The 16112-nt window shown below is 50.4% G+C and overlaps 1 protein-coding gene across 2 annotated transcripts; it reads right to left on the bottom strand.

Moving 5' to 3' along the window:
- Window positions 1-1345: 1345 nt before the first annotated feature.
- Window positions 1346-16009, bottom strand: Alad (aminolevulinate dehydratase). 2 transcript variants are annotated; one of them, XM_045142258.1, is made up of 12 exons: window positions 15884-16009; window positions 6949-7130; window positions 5502-5552; window positions 4345-4441; window positions 3809-3944; window positions 3609-3692; window positions 3435-3523; window positions 3114-3169; window positions 2948-3035; window positions 2774-2860; window positions 2334-2463; window positions 1346-1504 (listed from the first exon to the last, which is right to left on the bottom strand). In XM_045142258.1, exons 2-12 carry the CDS (start codon window positions 7059-7061, stop codon window positions 1443-1445), a joined length of 993 nt encoding a protein of 330 aa, XP_044998193.1. In that variant the 5' UTR covers window positions 7062-7130; window positions 15884-16009; the 3' UTR covers window positions 1346-1442. The 2 variants fall into 2 exon arrangements, with proteins under 2 accessions (XP_044998193.1, XP_004662776.1); XM_004662719.2 differs by lacking the exon at window positions 15884-16009 and adding an exon at window positions 14112-14267.
- Window positions 16010-16112: the final 103 nt, after the last annotated feature.

The following is a 16112-nucleotide window of genomic DNA, read 5'->3' as shown; positions in this document are numbered from 1 at the left end:
ATGCCAATCCTCTCTCCCCTGACATTAACACAAGAAAAGGCTAGTCTGTTGGGCTTGCCTCAAAAATATTCCTTAGAGTTTAGACTGAAGTTGGGCTGTCATCAGAGTAGGGACACCCTGTCCTTTTGCAGATGGGCAGGTGGACTTGCAAATCCACCCCTCCTTAGCAGAGCCTAACTTTCGTGAGGGGGAAATAAACAGGTCAGTGTCTCAGAAAAATGAACTGAAACCAGCCACACAGCTGTCCAGGGCCTCATGAACACATCCTTGCTCTTGTTCCCTTATTTCTTAGGGATTTAAAGCACTGCTGAAATCTGTTTCCAAAATGCTTCCTGAATGGCCAGAGGTATAGCTCAGTGGCAGTGTGTCTGTCTAGATGTGTTGAGGGCTTTGGTACAATCCCCAGCAGTGTAAAAAAAAAAAAATCTGATAGCTGCCCATCAGATGTGGAATAAATGTGAAGGTCCTTGCCAAGCCTGAGAGCTGACCTCCCCAACTTCCAAATCTACCACATTTTCCTCTTCCTGGCCCGCTCCTCATCTGTGCCCAGCTCCTCCCACCACAGGATCTCTGTATATTGTCTTGGGACCTTCTTTTAACCGTCTTGCCTGGTCCTTCTGTGGTCTCAACTCAGACACTGCTTTAGGCCCTTTCCTTCTAAGTGGGCATCAACACCTGAACTGCTGTTTGTTTTCTTCTACTGTCTCCCCCTTCTCTTTGCATTGACTCCAACAGACAGGCTGCTGCGTGTCCTGCCATGTTTGCATTGCCCTGGCAATGGGCATGGAGCAGAGGTTCTGTCTCGTGAATAAAAAATGATTTGAGTGCTGGTGTTTCCAGTGGCCAGGTGCTCCCTCTTCGCTTCTGGATCTTGATCCTTGCCACTCTTCTCTGGCTTTTTGGCTTGGAGGGAAAGAAGGCCTCAGGCAGCCTGGTGGTCACTGGCCTGTGTGAGAAAAGCTGTCCAGTGGGGCACAGCACAGCTCAACTCTAAGCTCAGGTTGTCAAGCCAGGCCTCAGTCCTGTGCCCAGCTCTGCTGCCAGAGGCCGCGACTTCCCTGAGCTTCTTTGGATGCAAGATCCAATTGCTCTCCTCTTGCCCCAGTGCTCCAGGCTCTTCTCCCGGGCCCAAGCCTGTGCCCAGAGCTCCTGGCTGGTACCCAGCTGAAGCTGGACCTGAGGAGAGTGCTGAGGATGGGGAGGTGGGCCTCAAGGCCGAGCCAGGGCGGGAAGCTTGGAGAGCTGGAAAGCATGTGAATGTGAGTGGTAGGACTTTAGGGTGCTGGTCGGAACCACCTAAGGGTGCTGTGGCCTACAGGCACATGAGCAGGAAGAGGGCACAGGGCACAGTTCTACCAGCAGCATTTACTTTGGTTTTCACTTTCTCCAAGGCCTGGGGAGCTTTGTCAAGATCAACGTTTTGAGTCCTGCACACTCACTCATCACTCCTCCTTTAGCCACTGCAACAGCTGAGGGGTGTAGTAGGTGATGATGATGTCAGCACCTGTGTGGGGAAACAGACGCAAGAGAGTCGGTGTGGTACCAGCGCCTAGCATGAAGCCCATGGAGAAGCACAGCCTGGAGTCACAGCATGAGATTGAGCCCAACTGTGGTGAGCTCCAGGCCTTAGCTTAGCATTTTTCTCTTTCTAAGCTTCCATTTGCCATTATGTGAAATGCAGTGGGGGAAGCAAGCAGCTGCAAGCTTCTGTCCCTTGCTGGCCTGGAGCAATCAAAGCCCAGTGCTGAAATGAGAGCAGACTACAGACAAATTCCTAGCAGAGGTCTTTTCTGCCCTTGCCACCTCACCCTGGGAAGCTGGGAAGGGCTGACTCAGCCTGTCTCCCGCTGTCTCCCCTCAGGTCTCAGTGACAGGTAATAGTGCCAAACTGCTTTCTAGTCTTGTGATCTTCCTGGTGAGGGGGGGACAGACAGGAGTCTGGAGCTGGAGCCCACTCTAAAGAGCAGGATGGTGTGTGACACTAACAACACCTGCTTCCATTTGTAGATCAATAATCATACACTGTCCAGATCACTTCATTTACTCCTTAGGACAACCATGCACCAGGCACCTTATCCCTGGTTTATAGATGGGGATCTTGAGGTTGACAGAAATAGCTTGCCTACACTCTCATAACCAAAAGGCTATGGAAGGCCCTATTTCCTTCATTTTTGCCCAATCTGTTCTACTGTTCCACATCCATTCCTTAGCTTGCATCGAAGTTACCAGTACTTCTAGGCAAAGACTCCAGATCTCTTGTGACTTCACTTTCCTTCTTGGACAAAGTGCCCACCAGTCTCTGTGGGATAGGTCACAACCTGGCCCCTGCTTACCCGCTCTGCGGAAGGCGGTCATGGCTTCCAGTACAGCAGTCTTGAGATCAAAGGCCCCAGCTCGGGCTCCATGCCACAGCATGGCAAACTCTCCAGACACATGGTACACGGCGAGGGGGAGCTCAGGGTGCTGCAGAGAGGCAGTGAAAGGCATGTGGCTTGAAGTGGAGGGTGGGCACATTATGCAAGTGTCCCTTCCTCTCTGTCCAGCCTGTGACCATCTTGAGCCTCATTCTGAGTCACTACTGATGGTAGCCCAGGCTATTCAAGAACCATTCAGCCACAGAGGCCCAATGTTTACAGAGACAGAGAAAGCCAAGCTGGTCTCTAGGCAGGGCTGGGAGGAGAGGACTCCTGTTCTGATTCCAGAGCCCCCTCCATCGGGGATCCCCACACAGGGGCAGACCTCTTGCCTGGACTTGCCTCTGCTCTGGGCTCACCTTGTTCTTCACCTCCCGCACAACGTCCAGGTAGGGCAATCCTGGTTTCACCATAAGCATGTCAGCTCCTTCCCGTACATCCCGGTCCTACAGATGAGGACAAAGTGTGGGCAGGGCCTGGGAAGGAGACAGGCCAGGGTGGGTGGGGCGTGGAGCTCACACCTGTTCACTCACCACTGCACGGAGAGCCAGACCTCGGGCTCCAGGGGGAAGCTGGTAGCAGCGGCGGTCGCCAAAAGCTGGGCTTGACTGAGCCGCATCCCTGCAAAGCAGCATGAGCAGGTTGGGCTCCAGCTTAGGGCTTAATGGGTTAGCCAGACCCCAGCCCGTCCCCACTCACCGAAAAGGCCCATAGAAACAGGAAGCAAATTTGGCGCTGTAACTCATCACTGAGACCTGAGGGGAGACAGTGGGGTACAGGTTGAGTCAGCCCTTCCAAGACTCCCAGGATAATATGTCAAGAGGAGAAAGGATCTCAATCACGAAGTAAAGGACCTGTAGTCTGTCCCATGAAGTGATTTCTTGGGGCAGACCCCGAAGGCGTCATGTGTACTATTCTATTATTTATCTTTTTTTTTTTTTTTTGTAGTTCTGAGATTTCTGAGGCAACGAGGGAAGGGCTGGCCCAGGCTCTCTCCTGTCCCTACTCCCCTGTCCGTACCCTGTTGCCAAGTCCATGTGCCATGAGAGCTGCCTTGATGGCTTCCACACGTCCATCCATCATGTCCGACGGGGCTACCACCTGACATCCTGAGGGGCACAGAGTGTCCTTCAGAGCTCTGGGACCCTCCTGTCCACTATACCCCCTCCCTGTCCCTACTGGGGGCTCACTCACCTGCCTTGGCGTAAGCCAGTGCCACCTCTGCCAGCCGTTGGCGGCTCTCCTCAGCTAAGAAGGATCCATTCTCACTCAGGAGCCCTGGGAAATAAGATGATTTGGCTTGGGGGTACACCTTAGGTCCTGGCCTATGCCTACCTTGGGAATGGCTTGTGAGTGGGTATGGAAGGCACAAGGGTTGGCATAGGGGCACTCACCACAGTGACCGTGGGAGGTGTAGGGGCACAGACAGACATCACAGGCCACCAGGAGGCTGGGGAAGGTTTTCCTCAGCAGACGAATGGCTTCAATAGCAGGGGATTCCTCAGAATCAGCTGCAGAGCCCCGCTCATCCTTGGGGGAGGGGAAGGAAAGACCAAGGGGCATATCTGTATAAGTACCACGCGTTAACCGCTGCGCCACTGGAGCTCCATCCGGGGGCTGTGTCTGTTACATGAAGCTTTGCACGAGGCATAGTGGATGCCCCTAGCAGAGCATGACGCTGGCCCTCTCCTTGCAGCCCCACCACAGCTCTGGATGAGGAAGCAGAGTGAGGAAAGCAGAGGTATGAGAGAGGCCTGGCTCAGCCAGTCGAGGCACTGCAGCCCTACTTAGCTTCCTGACTGTAGGTGCTGTGTCAAGGGCAGGACTGTGGCCATTCATCTGTGGCTCCACAGCCAGCCAAGGGTAGAGCGAGGGCACAGTGAGTGTGGAACTTCAGTCCTCCCTCCTTAGCCCTTCCTTGGTTCTTTACCTTGGGAACTCTGCTGGGGACACCAAAGACCAGGACACAGCGCAGGCCCTCTTCCACTAGGGGCCTCAGCATCTCTTCCAGTCGGTTTACACCGTACCTAGAAGGGAATTGACGCTGACAAAGGGGCAGAGGGAACAGATCCTCCACTCCCAACCCATCATTCACACTGTGCTTCTGTTAAGAGTCAAGTGGTGAGGTGGGAGAGACAACTGTGCAAGCATGAGAACCCGAGCTTGATTCACAGCAAAAACACTGAGGGGCTGGAGAGATGGCTCAGTGGCTAAGGCATTTGCTTGCAAGGCCTAATGACCTGGATTCAATCCACGTAAAGCCAGTGCTCAAAGTAGCACATGCATCTGGAGTTTGTTTGCAGAGGTTGGAGGCCCTGGTGTATGCCCATTCTCTCTCTCTCTGCTTGCAAATGAATAATAATAATAATAACAATAACAACCCACCACTGAGTATAATGGCAAGTGCTTGTAACCCTGGTGTAGATTCACGGGGCTCACTAGCCAGCCAGTCTAGCCTACTTGCTGAACTTCAGGCCAATTAAGGTGGAGTCAGGGAAGAATATGCAGTTTTCCTGAGGAACAACACCAAAGGTTGTCCACTGACCTTGACACGCAAGCATCTAAGTGTGCACGCATACTCACATTTTCATGCGCCCACACACAAGAGCCAAGTTATACACCAAGGAGGTGGCTCAGTGGTAGCAAGCTTGCCTAGTATGGGATAGGTCCTGAGTTCATCCCCAGTAAAAAGCCAAGTTGCACAGGCACCAAGAACGTGCAAGGCCTACAGTGCAGGTTGGACCAGGAGAATACCCAAAGAGGGTTACCTGCTCTAAGGAGCGGCCCTATGGAGTTAGCTGTAGCAGGGTCCTCCAAGGCTCTTACTCAGGTTCCCATCTCAAGCTCGGCTCCTATCTGCAGCAGCCTCAGGCGTGGCATCCCTAGTGCTGGGACCCCAGTTTCTTTACGAGGCTGCCTCCTCCACTGGCCTCCTGCTCTCGTCCCCTGGAAACCCTTCTCCCCACTCAGCTGCACTTCACCTCTCCGTGTCTGCTACGTGCTGGGTCTGCTTCTTGCCCCGTCACCTTCAAATGAGAAAACTTTCCTTCCATCATCACTTTGTCCCCTCACCCCCGCACTGCTCACCTGGCTACTCCTGGGAGGCTGGCGATAGGCTGAACATCATCAGGAACATCCCTGCAAGAGCAGAGGGCAGGCTATGGATTGGTGGCTATGGGAAGGGCCAGTGGTGAGGGTGGCTGAGGGATGGATGGAAGACTGGGAAGGGATCCGATACAGGACTGAAGATGGAGGAAGGGGGGTGGGATCCAGTGTCTGGCTCCCCTGCCTGGCCAAGCCCCTGAAATAATAACAGGAGCAATGACAGCAGTGACAATAAGAACACTGAACTAAAAGAACAGTAATCACATGGAGAACTTGGACTCTAAAGTCACAATGTCCTTGTGTAGTTTCCTAGGCACTTGCTGACTGACCTTGGCCAAGCTGTGGCATCTCGTTGAACCCCAGGCCCAGGCCCTTCACCCTGGTAGATTACTTCATTCTCTCAACAAAAGCTTAGTGGGTTCTCAGGTATGTGAACTAAAGTTCCTGAAAAGCACTGCAACTATTTCAAACAAGGCTGAATGGGCTGATAGGACCCCTGTGATCACAGAGATGGAATGTTGCAGGATCAGAGCTAACTTACCCTGGGCTACCTTCTGTGTCTGACCTGACATCCTTGTGACTATGAGGTGATCAGGTGAAACTTCTGTGGAATATACTAAGAGACACGAGCTTCCACCAGCCCCAAGGTTAAGAATGTCATCAGAGAACATCTTAAGTCTGTAACAGAGATATCCCTGCTTGGCTGGAACCCACCTACCTGTTGTCCTCCCCAATACATTTGAAAAGTGACTCCCTTGGTCTGTAACTATAAAATCTTCATGAAGTTGTAAACATGTTGGAACACAAAATCTGGGGTGAACTGAATCTGTGTTCCTAGGCCACGGTTACTCACATTTGACTGCAGAATAAACTATTTTGTATCCTCTTTGAGGTGAGAGTTGTGTGTTTTGCATCAACCAGTGCCACGTACAGTTGTAGGCACTAAGGATGTAACAGAGACCAAAACAGACAATGCCTGCCCTCATGAGTTGATACTCCTAAGGACAGTCCTTCCTCATTTGAGTGTTGTCTGGACTGAACGAGGTAGTGGAGTAGGTGCTCAGCAAAGCACCTGCTACACAGTGAGCACTCTAAATATCTACTGTCACTACTGCTAAGAGTCACGACTGCTTGACTATTACCAACAACCACTCCTTACATAGACATAGCACTCTACTCCACTACGTTCTCCTTTTCTGTTTTATTGCATTAGTTTAGAATGGCAGGCAAAGGCAAAGATACTTTTCAGGGCTTTTGTCATTGCTAAGACTACTTCCTTAACCCTGTAGGTTGCTTCTAAAACCTTTTGTTTCCACTTGACAGCCCACTTTAAACCTCTCCCTCCCCAGTACTACAGACAGCTTGCTTGTCACACACCTTCCCCCAGCCAAGGCAGGTTAGAAAGGCTTGGGTCATTTCGAGGACTCACGTGACAAAGATGGGGTAGATGAAGTTGGAGGCGCTGAGCGTAGTGGAGGTGGCCTGCCAGGTCCGAAGCAGTGGGTGAAAGTAACCGCTGTGCAGAACAGACTGGTGTTGCATGGTGTGGGCCAGTAGGGCACACAGGAGTCAGTCGGATGGAATCCTGGGGTATCTGCCGCAGGCTCAGCTCTGCGGGGGGGGGGGGGGGGGGGGCAACAGGAGACATAAGACATGGTTCTGCACCCTGGAGATAATTACATGTGGAAGACAGCTCTTTTGTCTTCTCCCTCTGGTCTGTGCCCCTCACAGTGTGGTTCGCCAATTTCTGCTGGTCCTTGACAAAGAATAGATGTTTCCAGAAGCTTCACAGCAAACAATTTAACGATAGAACATTTGAGTTTATCGTTAATATGATGGTTCCTTAAGACCTTGTACATAGTTAGGCAAGCACTCAGCTATTGAGCTACATAACTAGCCTTGTGTCTTTTTTACTTTAACTTTTTTGTATTTTTAATTTTATTTTTAATTTATTTATTTGAGAGCGATAGAGAGAGAAAGAGGCAGATAGGTAGAGAGAAAGAATGAGCACACCAGGGCCTCCAACAACTGCAAACGAACTCCAGTTGCATGTACCACCTTGTGCATCTGGCTTACGTGGGACCTGGGGAATCAAGCCTCAAACTGGGGTCCTTAGACTTCACAGGCAAGTGCTTAACCACTAAGCCATCTCTCTAGCCCCTTTGTATTTATTTGCTTGAGAGAGGGAGAGAGAGACAGAGGGAGGGAGAGAGGACGAGATTGGGCATGCCAGGTCCTCCAGCTGCTTCAAATGAACTCCAAATGCATGTGTCAACTTGTGAATCTGGCTTATGTGGGTCCTAGAGAATTGAACCTGGGTCCTTTGGCTTTGCATGCAAGCACCTTACAGCTAAGCCATTTCTCCAGACCACGCCCCTTTGTTTTTGGGGAGAGAGGGGGGGGGAGACAGAAAGGAAAGAAAGAAAGAAAGAAAGAAAGAAAGAAAGAAAGAAAGAAAGAAAGAAAGAAAGAAAGAAAGAGGGAGAGAGAATTGTGGTGTGCCAGGGCTTCAGCCACTGCAATAGAACTCCAGAGGCTTGCGCCACCTAGTGGGCATGTGCAACCTTGCACTTGCATCACCTTTATGCATCTGGCTTAGATGGGATCTGCAGAGAGAGTGAACCTGGGTCCTTACGCTTTGCAGGCAAGCACCTTAACTGCTAGCTATCTCTCCAGCCTCCTTGTGATTTATTTATTTATTTTGGTTTTAGGAGGTAGGGTTTCACTCTAGTCCAGACTGACCTGGAATTGACTACGTAGTTTCAGGGTAGCCTCAAACTCACGGTGATCCTCCTACCTCTGCCTCCCGAGTGCTGGGACTAAAGGTGTGTACCACCATGCCCAGCTTATTTTTTGCTTTTTAAAATTATTTATTTGTTTGTTTGACAGAGAAAGAGGGAGAGACACAGAGAGAGAATGGACGCACAAGGGCCTCCAGCCACTGCATACGAACTCCAGACATGTGCGCCCCCTTGGGCATCTGGTTAACGTGGGTCCTGGGGAACTGAACCTGGGTTCTTTGGCTTTTCAGGCGAACACCTTAATCAGTAAGCCATCCCTCCAGCCCTATTTTTTGTTTTTTTAAAATAAGAGTCTCACTCTGGCCCAGGCTGACCTGGAATTCACTATGTAGTCTCAGGCTGGCTTTGAACTCAGTGATTCTCCACTTGAACCTCCTGAATTCTGTAAAGGTGTGAGCCACCATGTCTAGCAGAGACAGAGTGGGCGCTACAGGGCTTCCAGTTGCTACAACTAAACTTCAGGTGCATGTGCCACCTTGTGCATCTGGCTCTGCGTGGGTATTAGGAATGAAACTCCATTCATCCATTAGGCTTTGCAGGCAAGCACCCTAACTGCTAAGTCATCTCTCCAGTCCCTGCCTTGTATTTTTTTTTATTTCTTTTTTGTTTATTTTTATTTATTTGAGAGTGACAGAGAGAAAGAGGCACAGAAGAGAGAGAATGGGCGCGCTAGGACCTCCAACCACTGCAAACGAACTCCAGATGCGCGCGCCCCCTTGTGCATCTGGCTAACGTGGGTCCTGGGGAAAAGAGCCTACAACCAGGATCCTTAGGCTTTACCTCTCCAGCCCTGTTTGTTTGTTTGTTGTTGTTTTGTGGTAGGTTCTCACTCTAGTCCACCCTGACCTGGAATTTACTATGTAGTCTCAGGGTAGCCTCAAACTCATGGAGATCCTCCTACCTCTGCCTCCTGAGAGCTGGGATTAAAGGTGTGCACCACCACACCCAGCCTGCCTTGTGGTTTTTAAGAAAAAGTCTTGCTATGTAGCTCAGGCTGGCTTTAAACTTGCTCTGCAGGAATTTTAGAAAAGCACAGATAAGCTAAAGGAGAAAAAAATCCCCTGGAATTCTGCCACTAGCGAAGAGCACTGATGACATCTTGGCACGCAGACCCCTTCACCAGACAGCAAGAGGATAAAACAGTACATGCATGACTGACGTGAGGGACACACACTTCCTGCACTTAGCAAATTGTGCCACATCTTGCCTTGTGGTGGCACACTGTCTCCTTTCCCTGGAATGCACATGCTTTCTGTACAGCCTTCCCTAGAGTGCCCCACATGCTTCTCCTACCTCGCCTGCCGAGGCTTCCTTTTGGCCCAGTTGGAAATCCCTTTTACATAACAGCTCTTTGTGCCTCCAGCTGAGGCTTATCTCGGGCCAGTAGACAGGAGTTCTGCAGGGCAGGGTCCATGGCGAGTTCGCTTTTTGCCTCTTCCATTGTGCTCTGCCTGCACATGGACTTTCGCACAGGACAAATATTTAATTGCATGAAGCACAAGACAACACTGTGCATGCCAAGGAAGTGATAGAAGGCAGAAGACAGAAGGCAGCCTGGGGCACCACGTTTGTATCTACAGCACACACTGTGTGCCAGGCCACACTGGCACTCTCACAGGTGCCTCCTGGAGGCTGTAGGCCAGTCTTGGCAGGCAGGGCTGACAAGTGCACTGCAGGACTAGGACTAGGCAGCCCAGGCTCACAGGTCATGGTTCTGGAGTTAGGAAGGCAGAGACCTGTGGCGAAGGGCTTGAGCTCCACTCTGAAGGATGTGAGGGTTCAGTTGGGGAGGGGCAAAGTGCTAGAGGTCCTGGCATGCCCATTCTCTATCTGCCTCTTTCTCTCTCTCAAATAAATAAAATATTTAAAAATAAAATAATACAATTTTAAAAACTTTACAAAAAAAAAGGAAGAAGAAGAGAAATCCTGTGGCTGAGCTGAGCAGACAGGAAGCAGAGAAACACAGGAGACATAGGGAGCTGGGAGGCGGAGAAGGAAGGACTATCTTGAGGCAGCCAAGAGGCAGTCTCTTAGGGCGGATGTGATGACCTGGAGGACAGCAAGGACAGGTCAGGAAGAGGTAGGAAGCCAGGGTTGGAAAGCTCCCTTTTAGACATTTCCTTCTGAAGGCACTTTTTGGCTATCAAGGAGCCAAGCAGGGCGTTGGGGGGGGGGGGACACACAAAAAAAGTGGGAGCTGGTAGGCCTGTGTCCCACTGCTTTTTGTAGAAATGGGTTCTCAAGGCCCAGAGGGGCAAGGACTTACCAAAGTTCACACAGCAGGCTAGAATCTAAAACCAAGCCAGCACCCTGGGGATCCTTCAGTGTGTCACTGTTGTGTTTCTCTAAGGGTCCCTTAGCTCCTCCCTACTAGATCAGGGGCCCATCTTATCCTGTCTTCCTCCTTAGTGGAGTTGGAGTTATCAGGAGCCACACAAGGACCAACTCTATCACCACACCCATGGGTGGACTGGCCTCTTCATAAGGGGAGGACAGAGATGTCTCCAACTCTAAATGGATAGTCTTTCAGCAGATATGAGGTCTAGCCTGCCCACTATGTGTAAGATTTTACTACTACCTCGCCAGGAGTTAGCTTAAATGTAAAGCCATTTGCCCTAGCTAGTTAATGATCAAGCCAGAATTTGAATTTAGTTCAAATTCAAGCTTTCATATACTATGGTAAACATTTAATTCAATAGATACCTCTGGGGCTGAAGAGATGGCTTAGAGCCAGCAAAACCTAATGACCCAGGTTTGATTCCCTAGTACCCCCACAAAACCAGATACGCAAAGTGGTGCATACATCTGGAGTTCGTTTGCAGTGGCTAGAGGCCCCAGGTGGTCCCATTTTGTCTCTCCCTCTATCTGCTTGCAAATAAATACATGAAAATATTTAAAATAAAAACACAAAAGAGGGCTGGAGAGATGGCTTAACAGTTAAGGCACTTGCTTGTGAAGTCTAAGGACCAAGGTTTAATTCCCCAGTATATACATAAGCCAGGGGCACAAGGTGGCGCATGTGCCGGGAGTTTGTTTGCAGCAGCTAGAGGCCCTGGTGCCTCATTCTCTCTTTCTCTCTCTCTCAAAAATTTAAATTTTTTTTTGTTTATTTTCATTTATTTATTTGAGAGTGACACAGAGAGAAATAGTCAGAGAGAGAGAGAGAATGGGCACGCAAGGGCCTCCAGCCACTGCAAACGAACTCCAGATGCGTGCGACCCCTTGTGCATCTGGCTGACATGGGTCCTGGGGAATCAAGCCTCGAACTGAGGTCCTTCGGCTTCACAGGCAAGCGCTCAACCACTAAGCCATCTCTCCAGCCCAAAATGTTTCTTTTAAAAGTCGGGTGTGGTGGCACACACACTTAATCCCAGTCCTTGGGCGGCAGATGTAGGAGAATTGCTGTGAGTTTGAGGCCAGCCTGAGACTACACAGTGAATTCCAGGTCAGCTTAGCCTAGAGCAAGACCCTACCTTGAAAAGCAAAAACAAACAACAACAAAACAATAAAATTTTAAAAATTAAAAAAATATATAAATGAAATATTTAAAAAATAGCTCTCTCTCTACTCATACTGTTTCTATTTGGATGCTAGGGGGAACAGAAGAAACAGAAAGTCTATTAGCTAGATGCTGGACACTTAAGTTTTACTTGTATCATCTCATCACCAGAAATGACATAACTTTCAGTGATAAGGAATAAGGAAGCAAAGGCTAAGAGAGGCTCTGTGACTTGCTCAATGTCATCCTGGAGCCAAGTCAGATTTTAGAACCAGGTGCACATTCTGATTCACTTTCCAAAAGCCACCTCTGCAGCTGGCCCTGGCTTCTAGAATCCACACCTGCATTCCACTGGCCTCAACTCATCTCCTTTAGGAACCTAAGGGAGAAACTGGTTGGCTATCTGCCTCATTAGACCAATCAGAGGGTCACCTAGGTTGCTGGGCTACCCAAGTTTTACTCCAAGGCACTTGGGAGATGTGGGGCGGGGGTAAGACTAGGAGGGGGTTCTCACTAGAGCAGTTCCACGTGTTTTTTTCTTCTTCTTGCAGTGCTAGGGGTTGAGCTCAGGGCCTTGTAGCACTCTACCACTGAGCTACAGCCCCAGCCTGAGAAGTTCCACTTTGACCTGGGTTTTTATTTTGGAAGTCAGAGAAATAATAGATTGAGCAAGAGCTGTCAGTTCTAAAGGAATTTAAAAATGGAAAAGTTCAGGGCATGGTGGCACATGCCTTTAATCCCAGCACTCAGGAGGCAGAGGTAGGAGGATTGCTGAGTATGAGGCCACCCTGAGACTACACAGTGAATTCCAGGTTAGCCTGGGCTAGAGTAAAACCCTACCTCAAAAAAACAAAGGCGAGTGGGGGGAGAAAGAGCACAGATTCTATTTAGTTACATTTTAATGGGTGTGCAGAAAGGCCAGAGAACTTGCTTGATATCACACGGAGAGACAAAAGTAGGAACTAAACAAAGCTGGTCAGGGCTAGAGAGATGGCTCAGCAGTTTGATTCCCCACTACCTATTGATAGCCAGATGCAAAGTGGCACATGCATCTTGCAGTGGCAAGAGTTCCCTAGAGTGCCCATTCTCTCTCTGCTTGCAAATGATAAAATTTTGGGGAGGGGTTGTTTTGAGGTAGGGTCTCGCTCTTGACCTGGCTGACCTGGAACTCACTTTGTAGTCTCAGGCTGGCCTTGAACTCAGTGATCCTTCTACCTCTGCCTCCCAAGTGCTGGGATTAAAGGCATAAACCACCATGCCCTAGGACTGCTGTAAGTTTAAGGCCAGCCCAGGCTGGGTTGAGACCCTACCTCAAGACAAACAAAAACCTATGTTCCTTGTTTTTGTCAAAAAGTAAATAAAGGGTGCTGGAGAGATGGCTTGGCAGTTAAGGAGCTTGCCTGTGACCCTAAGGACCCGTATTTGATTCCCCAGTACCCATGTAAGACAGATGCACAAGGTGGCATATGCATCTGGAGTTCGTTTGCAGCAGCTGAAGGCCCTGGTGTGTTCATTCTCTCTCTCTCATAAATAAAAGTGATAACAATAAAGAATAAATATAAATAAATTTTGGGATGGAGAGATAGTTCAGTCTGTAAAATGCCCACCTTGCAAGCATGAAGACCTGAGTTCAACCCCCAGTATCCATGTAAAAAAGTAATCAATAAAATGTAAAGACCTAATCCTGAGGCTCCTGGCATGCAGCCTCATGTCTATATAACCTATACTCCATAGCTGATGTACAGTAGTAGGTGGTGCTTATTAAAATGGACTGGGAAAGTACCCTCAGTGATTTCTGTTTTGCAGAGCCAACTCTAGGCCAGGGTTTTGCAGATTCACTTTGCTGGCAAGCAGTGCGTGGCAGTACAGAAAGAACAACATGTCAAGGTCAAATAGCCCCAGGCCTGTGCTGTTGTTCTGCTCTGTAACTTTGGGCCTTTCAGATCCATTATTTCATAATCTCTAAAGCGCTGATATCATCAAGCCTGCAAGGCTGTGGAGTTTGGAGATAGTGATGATGTGTTTCTGCCATCAAGCAGAGTAAACACGTGGCTAATGGTGAACTGGGAATGGAGTAAAGGCCCTGAGCAGCCCCTATACCACACTCCAAGGGCCACAGCTATTTCAAGATAACTGAGGTGAAGGATGGCAGGGGGGCCCGTGGCAAGCAGCTTATATGCTGCAAGAGAAGGAAAATCACCACCACAGAGATGCCACAGTAGGGGGTGGCCTGGGCAGCTTACTGAAGAGACGCTTCATGATAGTGTTTCAGGATGACTATGAAGGTCTCACCTTCCTCAGGAGGCAACACCCTTGGGAGTGACAGTTGCCACCAAGTGTGGCTGAGAAAATGCTGCAGGGCTTGGCTTCCCATGTAGTACTCCATAGTGGATTCCAGATGCTGTACTCTTGGCACAGAGGGTGAAGTGCAGCTACCAGCTCTGGCAGGTTCTGGACTGGCTGGGAAGGAGGTAAGTCAGGAAAGCCAGCTAAGTAGAAGGGCTGGGGCTGGGAAGTCACATCCAAAACCCCAGCAAGGACCAGGACAGCAGCTGTCACATACTGTCTTAAAAGGGACTGCTCGGTGACCTATTTGTATTTCCTGAGCACTCTGACTGTCACCAGCTGTGTGTGTGGGGGGGGGTGGGGGAATCAAAGAAAGAGTAAGACTGCTCAATAGGTCCAGGCCTTAATCTCATGCTCCCCCCCCGCCCCCCGCCCCATAAGAGTCTCACTCTAGCTCAGGCTGACCTGGAATTCACTATGTAGTCTCAGGGTGGCCTCCAACTCACCACCATCCTCCTACTTCTGTCCCCCAAGTGCTGGGATTAAAGGTGTGCACCTCCACTCCAGGCTTCATGTTTGTGTTGTTTTCAAGGTGGGGTCACTCTAGCCCAGGCTGACTAGGAACTCAATCTGCAGTCTGAGGCTGGTCTCACAGTGATCCTTGCTACGGATGCCTCCCCAGTGCTGGGATTAAAGGCCTGCACTACCTAGCCTGGCTTCTTATTTATTTGAAACGCCTTAGCCGCTGAGCTATCTCTCCAGCTGCCCCCCAACCCTGGCCCCTGCGTTTTTAAAAAACTAATTTCTAGTGCTGGAAAGATGGCTTAGTGGTTAAGGCGTTTGCCTGAAAAGCCAAAGGACCCCGGTTCAATTTCCCAGGAACCACGTAAGCCAGGTGCACAAGGAGGTGCATACGTCTGGAGGTCTGGAGTTCATTTACAGTGACTGGAGACCCTGGCGCGCCCATTCTCAAAATAAATAAATAAAAGTCAGAGGATTAAAGAAAAACAAACACTTCATTTCTAGCTAGGAGAAGCTTTCTTTTCCAGACTCCTATAACATAGGCTGAAAGGTTTTTACATCATTCCAATAATGGTGAAACTGAACTCAAGAGAACGGCAGACACTGACCAGGGATCACTCTGCTGGTCAGCTGCTGTTCTGGGCTGGAATTCAGGGGTCTAGCAGCTCAGTCATTTATTCCCACCAGAACCCTTGATACTGGAAGGGCAGAGTTCACATTTTCTTCCCAGCAGAGCTGGGCTTACAAAAGCTCCAGTTGTAGAGAGCCAAGAGGAAGAGGGAGGATCCTGGCTCTGGACCTGTCTGCTGCTGATAGCTAGGATGGTTAAATGTGTGAGCTTTGGGGTCTGAAAGACGTGAGGCCAAGTCCTGTTTCCAGCTGTGTGTCCGCGGCTTTCTCGTCTGGTGAAAGGGGGACTTGTAAGGACTGAATGGCACCATGCATGCGGCGCCTAGCACAAGCCGCTCTTCTTGTTTCCCGCTCCCTCCTCCTCTGAGGCACCTCGCGCTGTGCAGCGATGGAATCCACCCCGGGGAAGGAGAAAGAAGCTAGGTCCCAGTTTCGAGGTCCTGAGCTCAGTGGCTGCAAGATCCTGTACCCCTTACTCAAGCTGGGGCCCATAGGGACCTGGTCTCTCGTGGCAGGGCCAGCGCTTCACAGGGACACAGCGCAACCAGGGATGCGTTCCGGGCTCGTTCAGGACCCGCCCTCGCCAAGACCGCCCCTTCCCGGAGCCCGGCCCGGCCGCCGCTCACCTGCACGCAGAGGTGCTCCCAGCAGCTTCTCGCGCCTCCGCTGGGTCGCGCTGTAATATCCCCAGCCCACGTGGGGGCGGGGCGGCTCACCCGGAAGTAGCTATCCTTCGGCCCGCCCCCGCCCGAGCGCAGGCCACGCCTCCCGAGGGTATTCTCAGGGCCGAGGCGCTGCACCCGCGAGGCCACGCCCACTCGTGGCGGGCTCGAGTTCTAGCCAATGAGGAAAGCC

This window comes from Jaculus jaculus, chromosome 1 (assembly GCF_020740685.1).
Source record: "Jaculus jaculus isolate mJacJac1 chromosome 1, mJacJac1.mat.Y.cur, whole genome shotgun sequence".
NCBI lineage: Eukaryota > Metazoa > Chordata > Mammalia > Rodentia > Dipodidae > Jaculus > Jaculus jaculus.
Note: the sequence above shows the minus strand (reverse complement) of the source record. Positions and strands in the feature narration are given on the sequence as shown.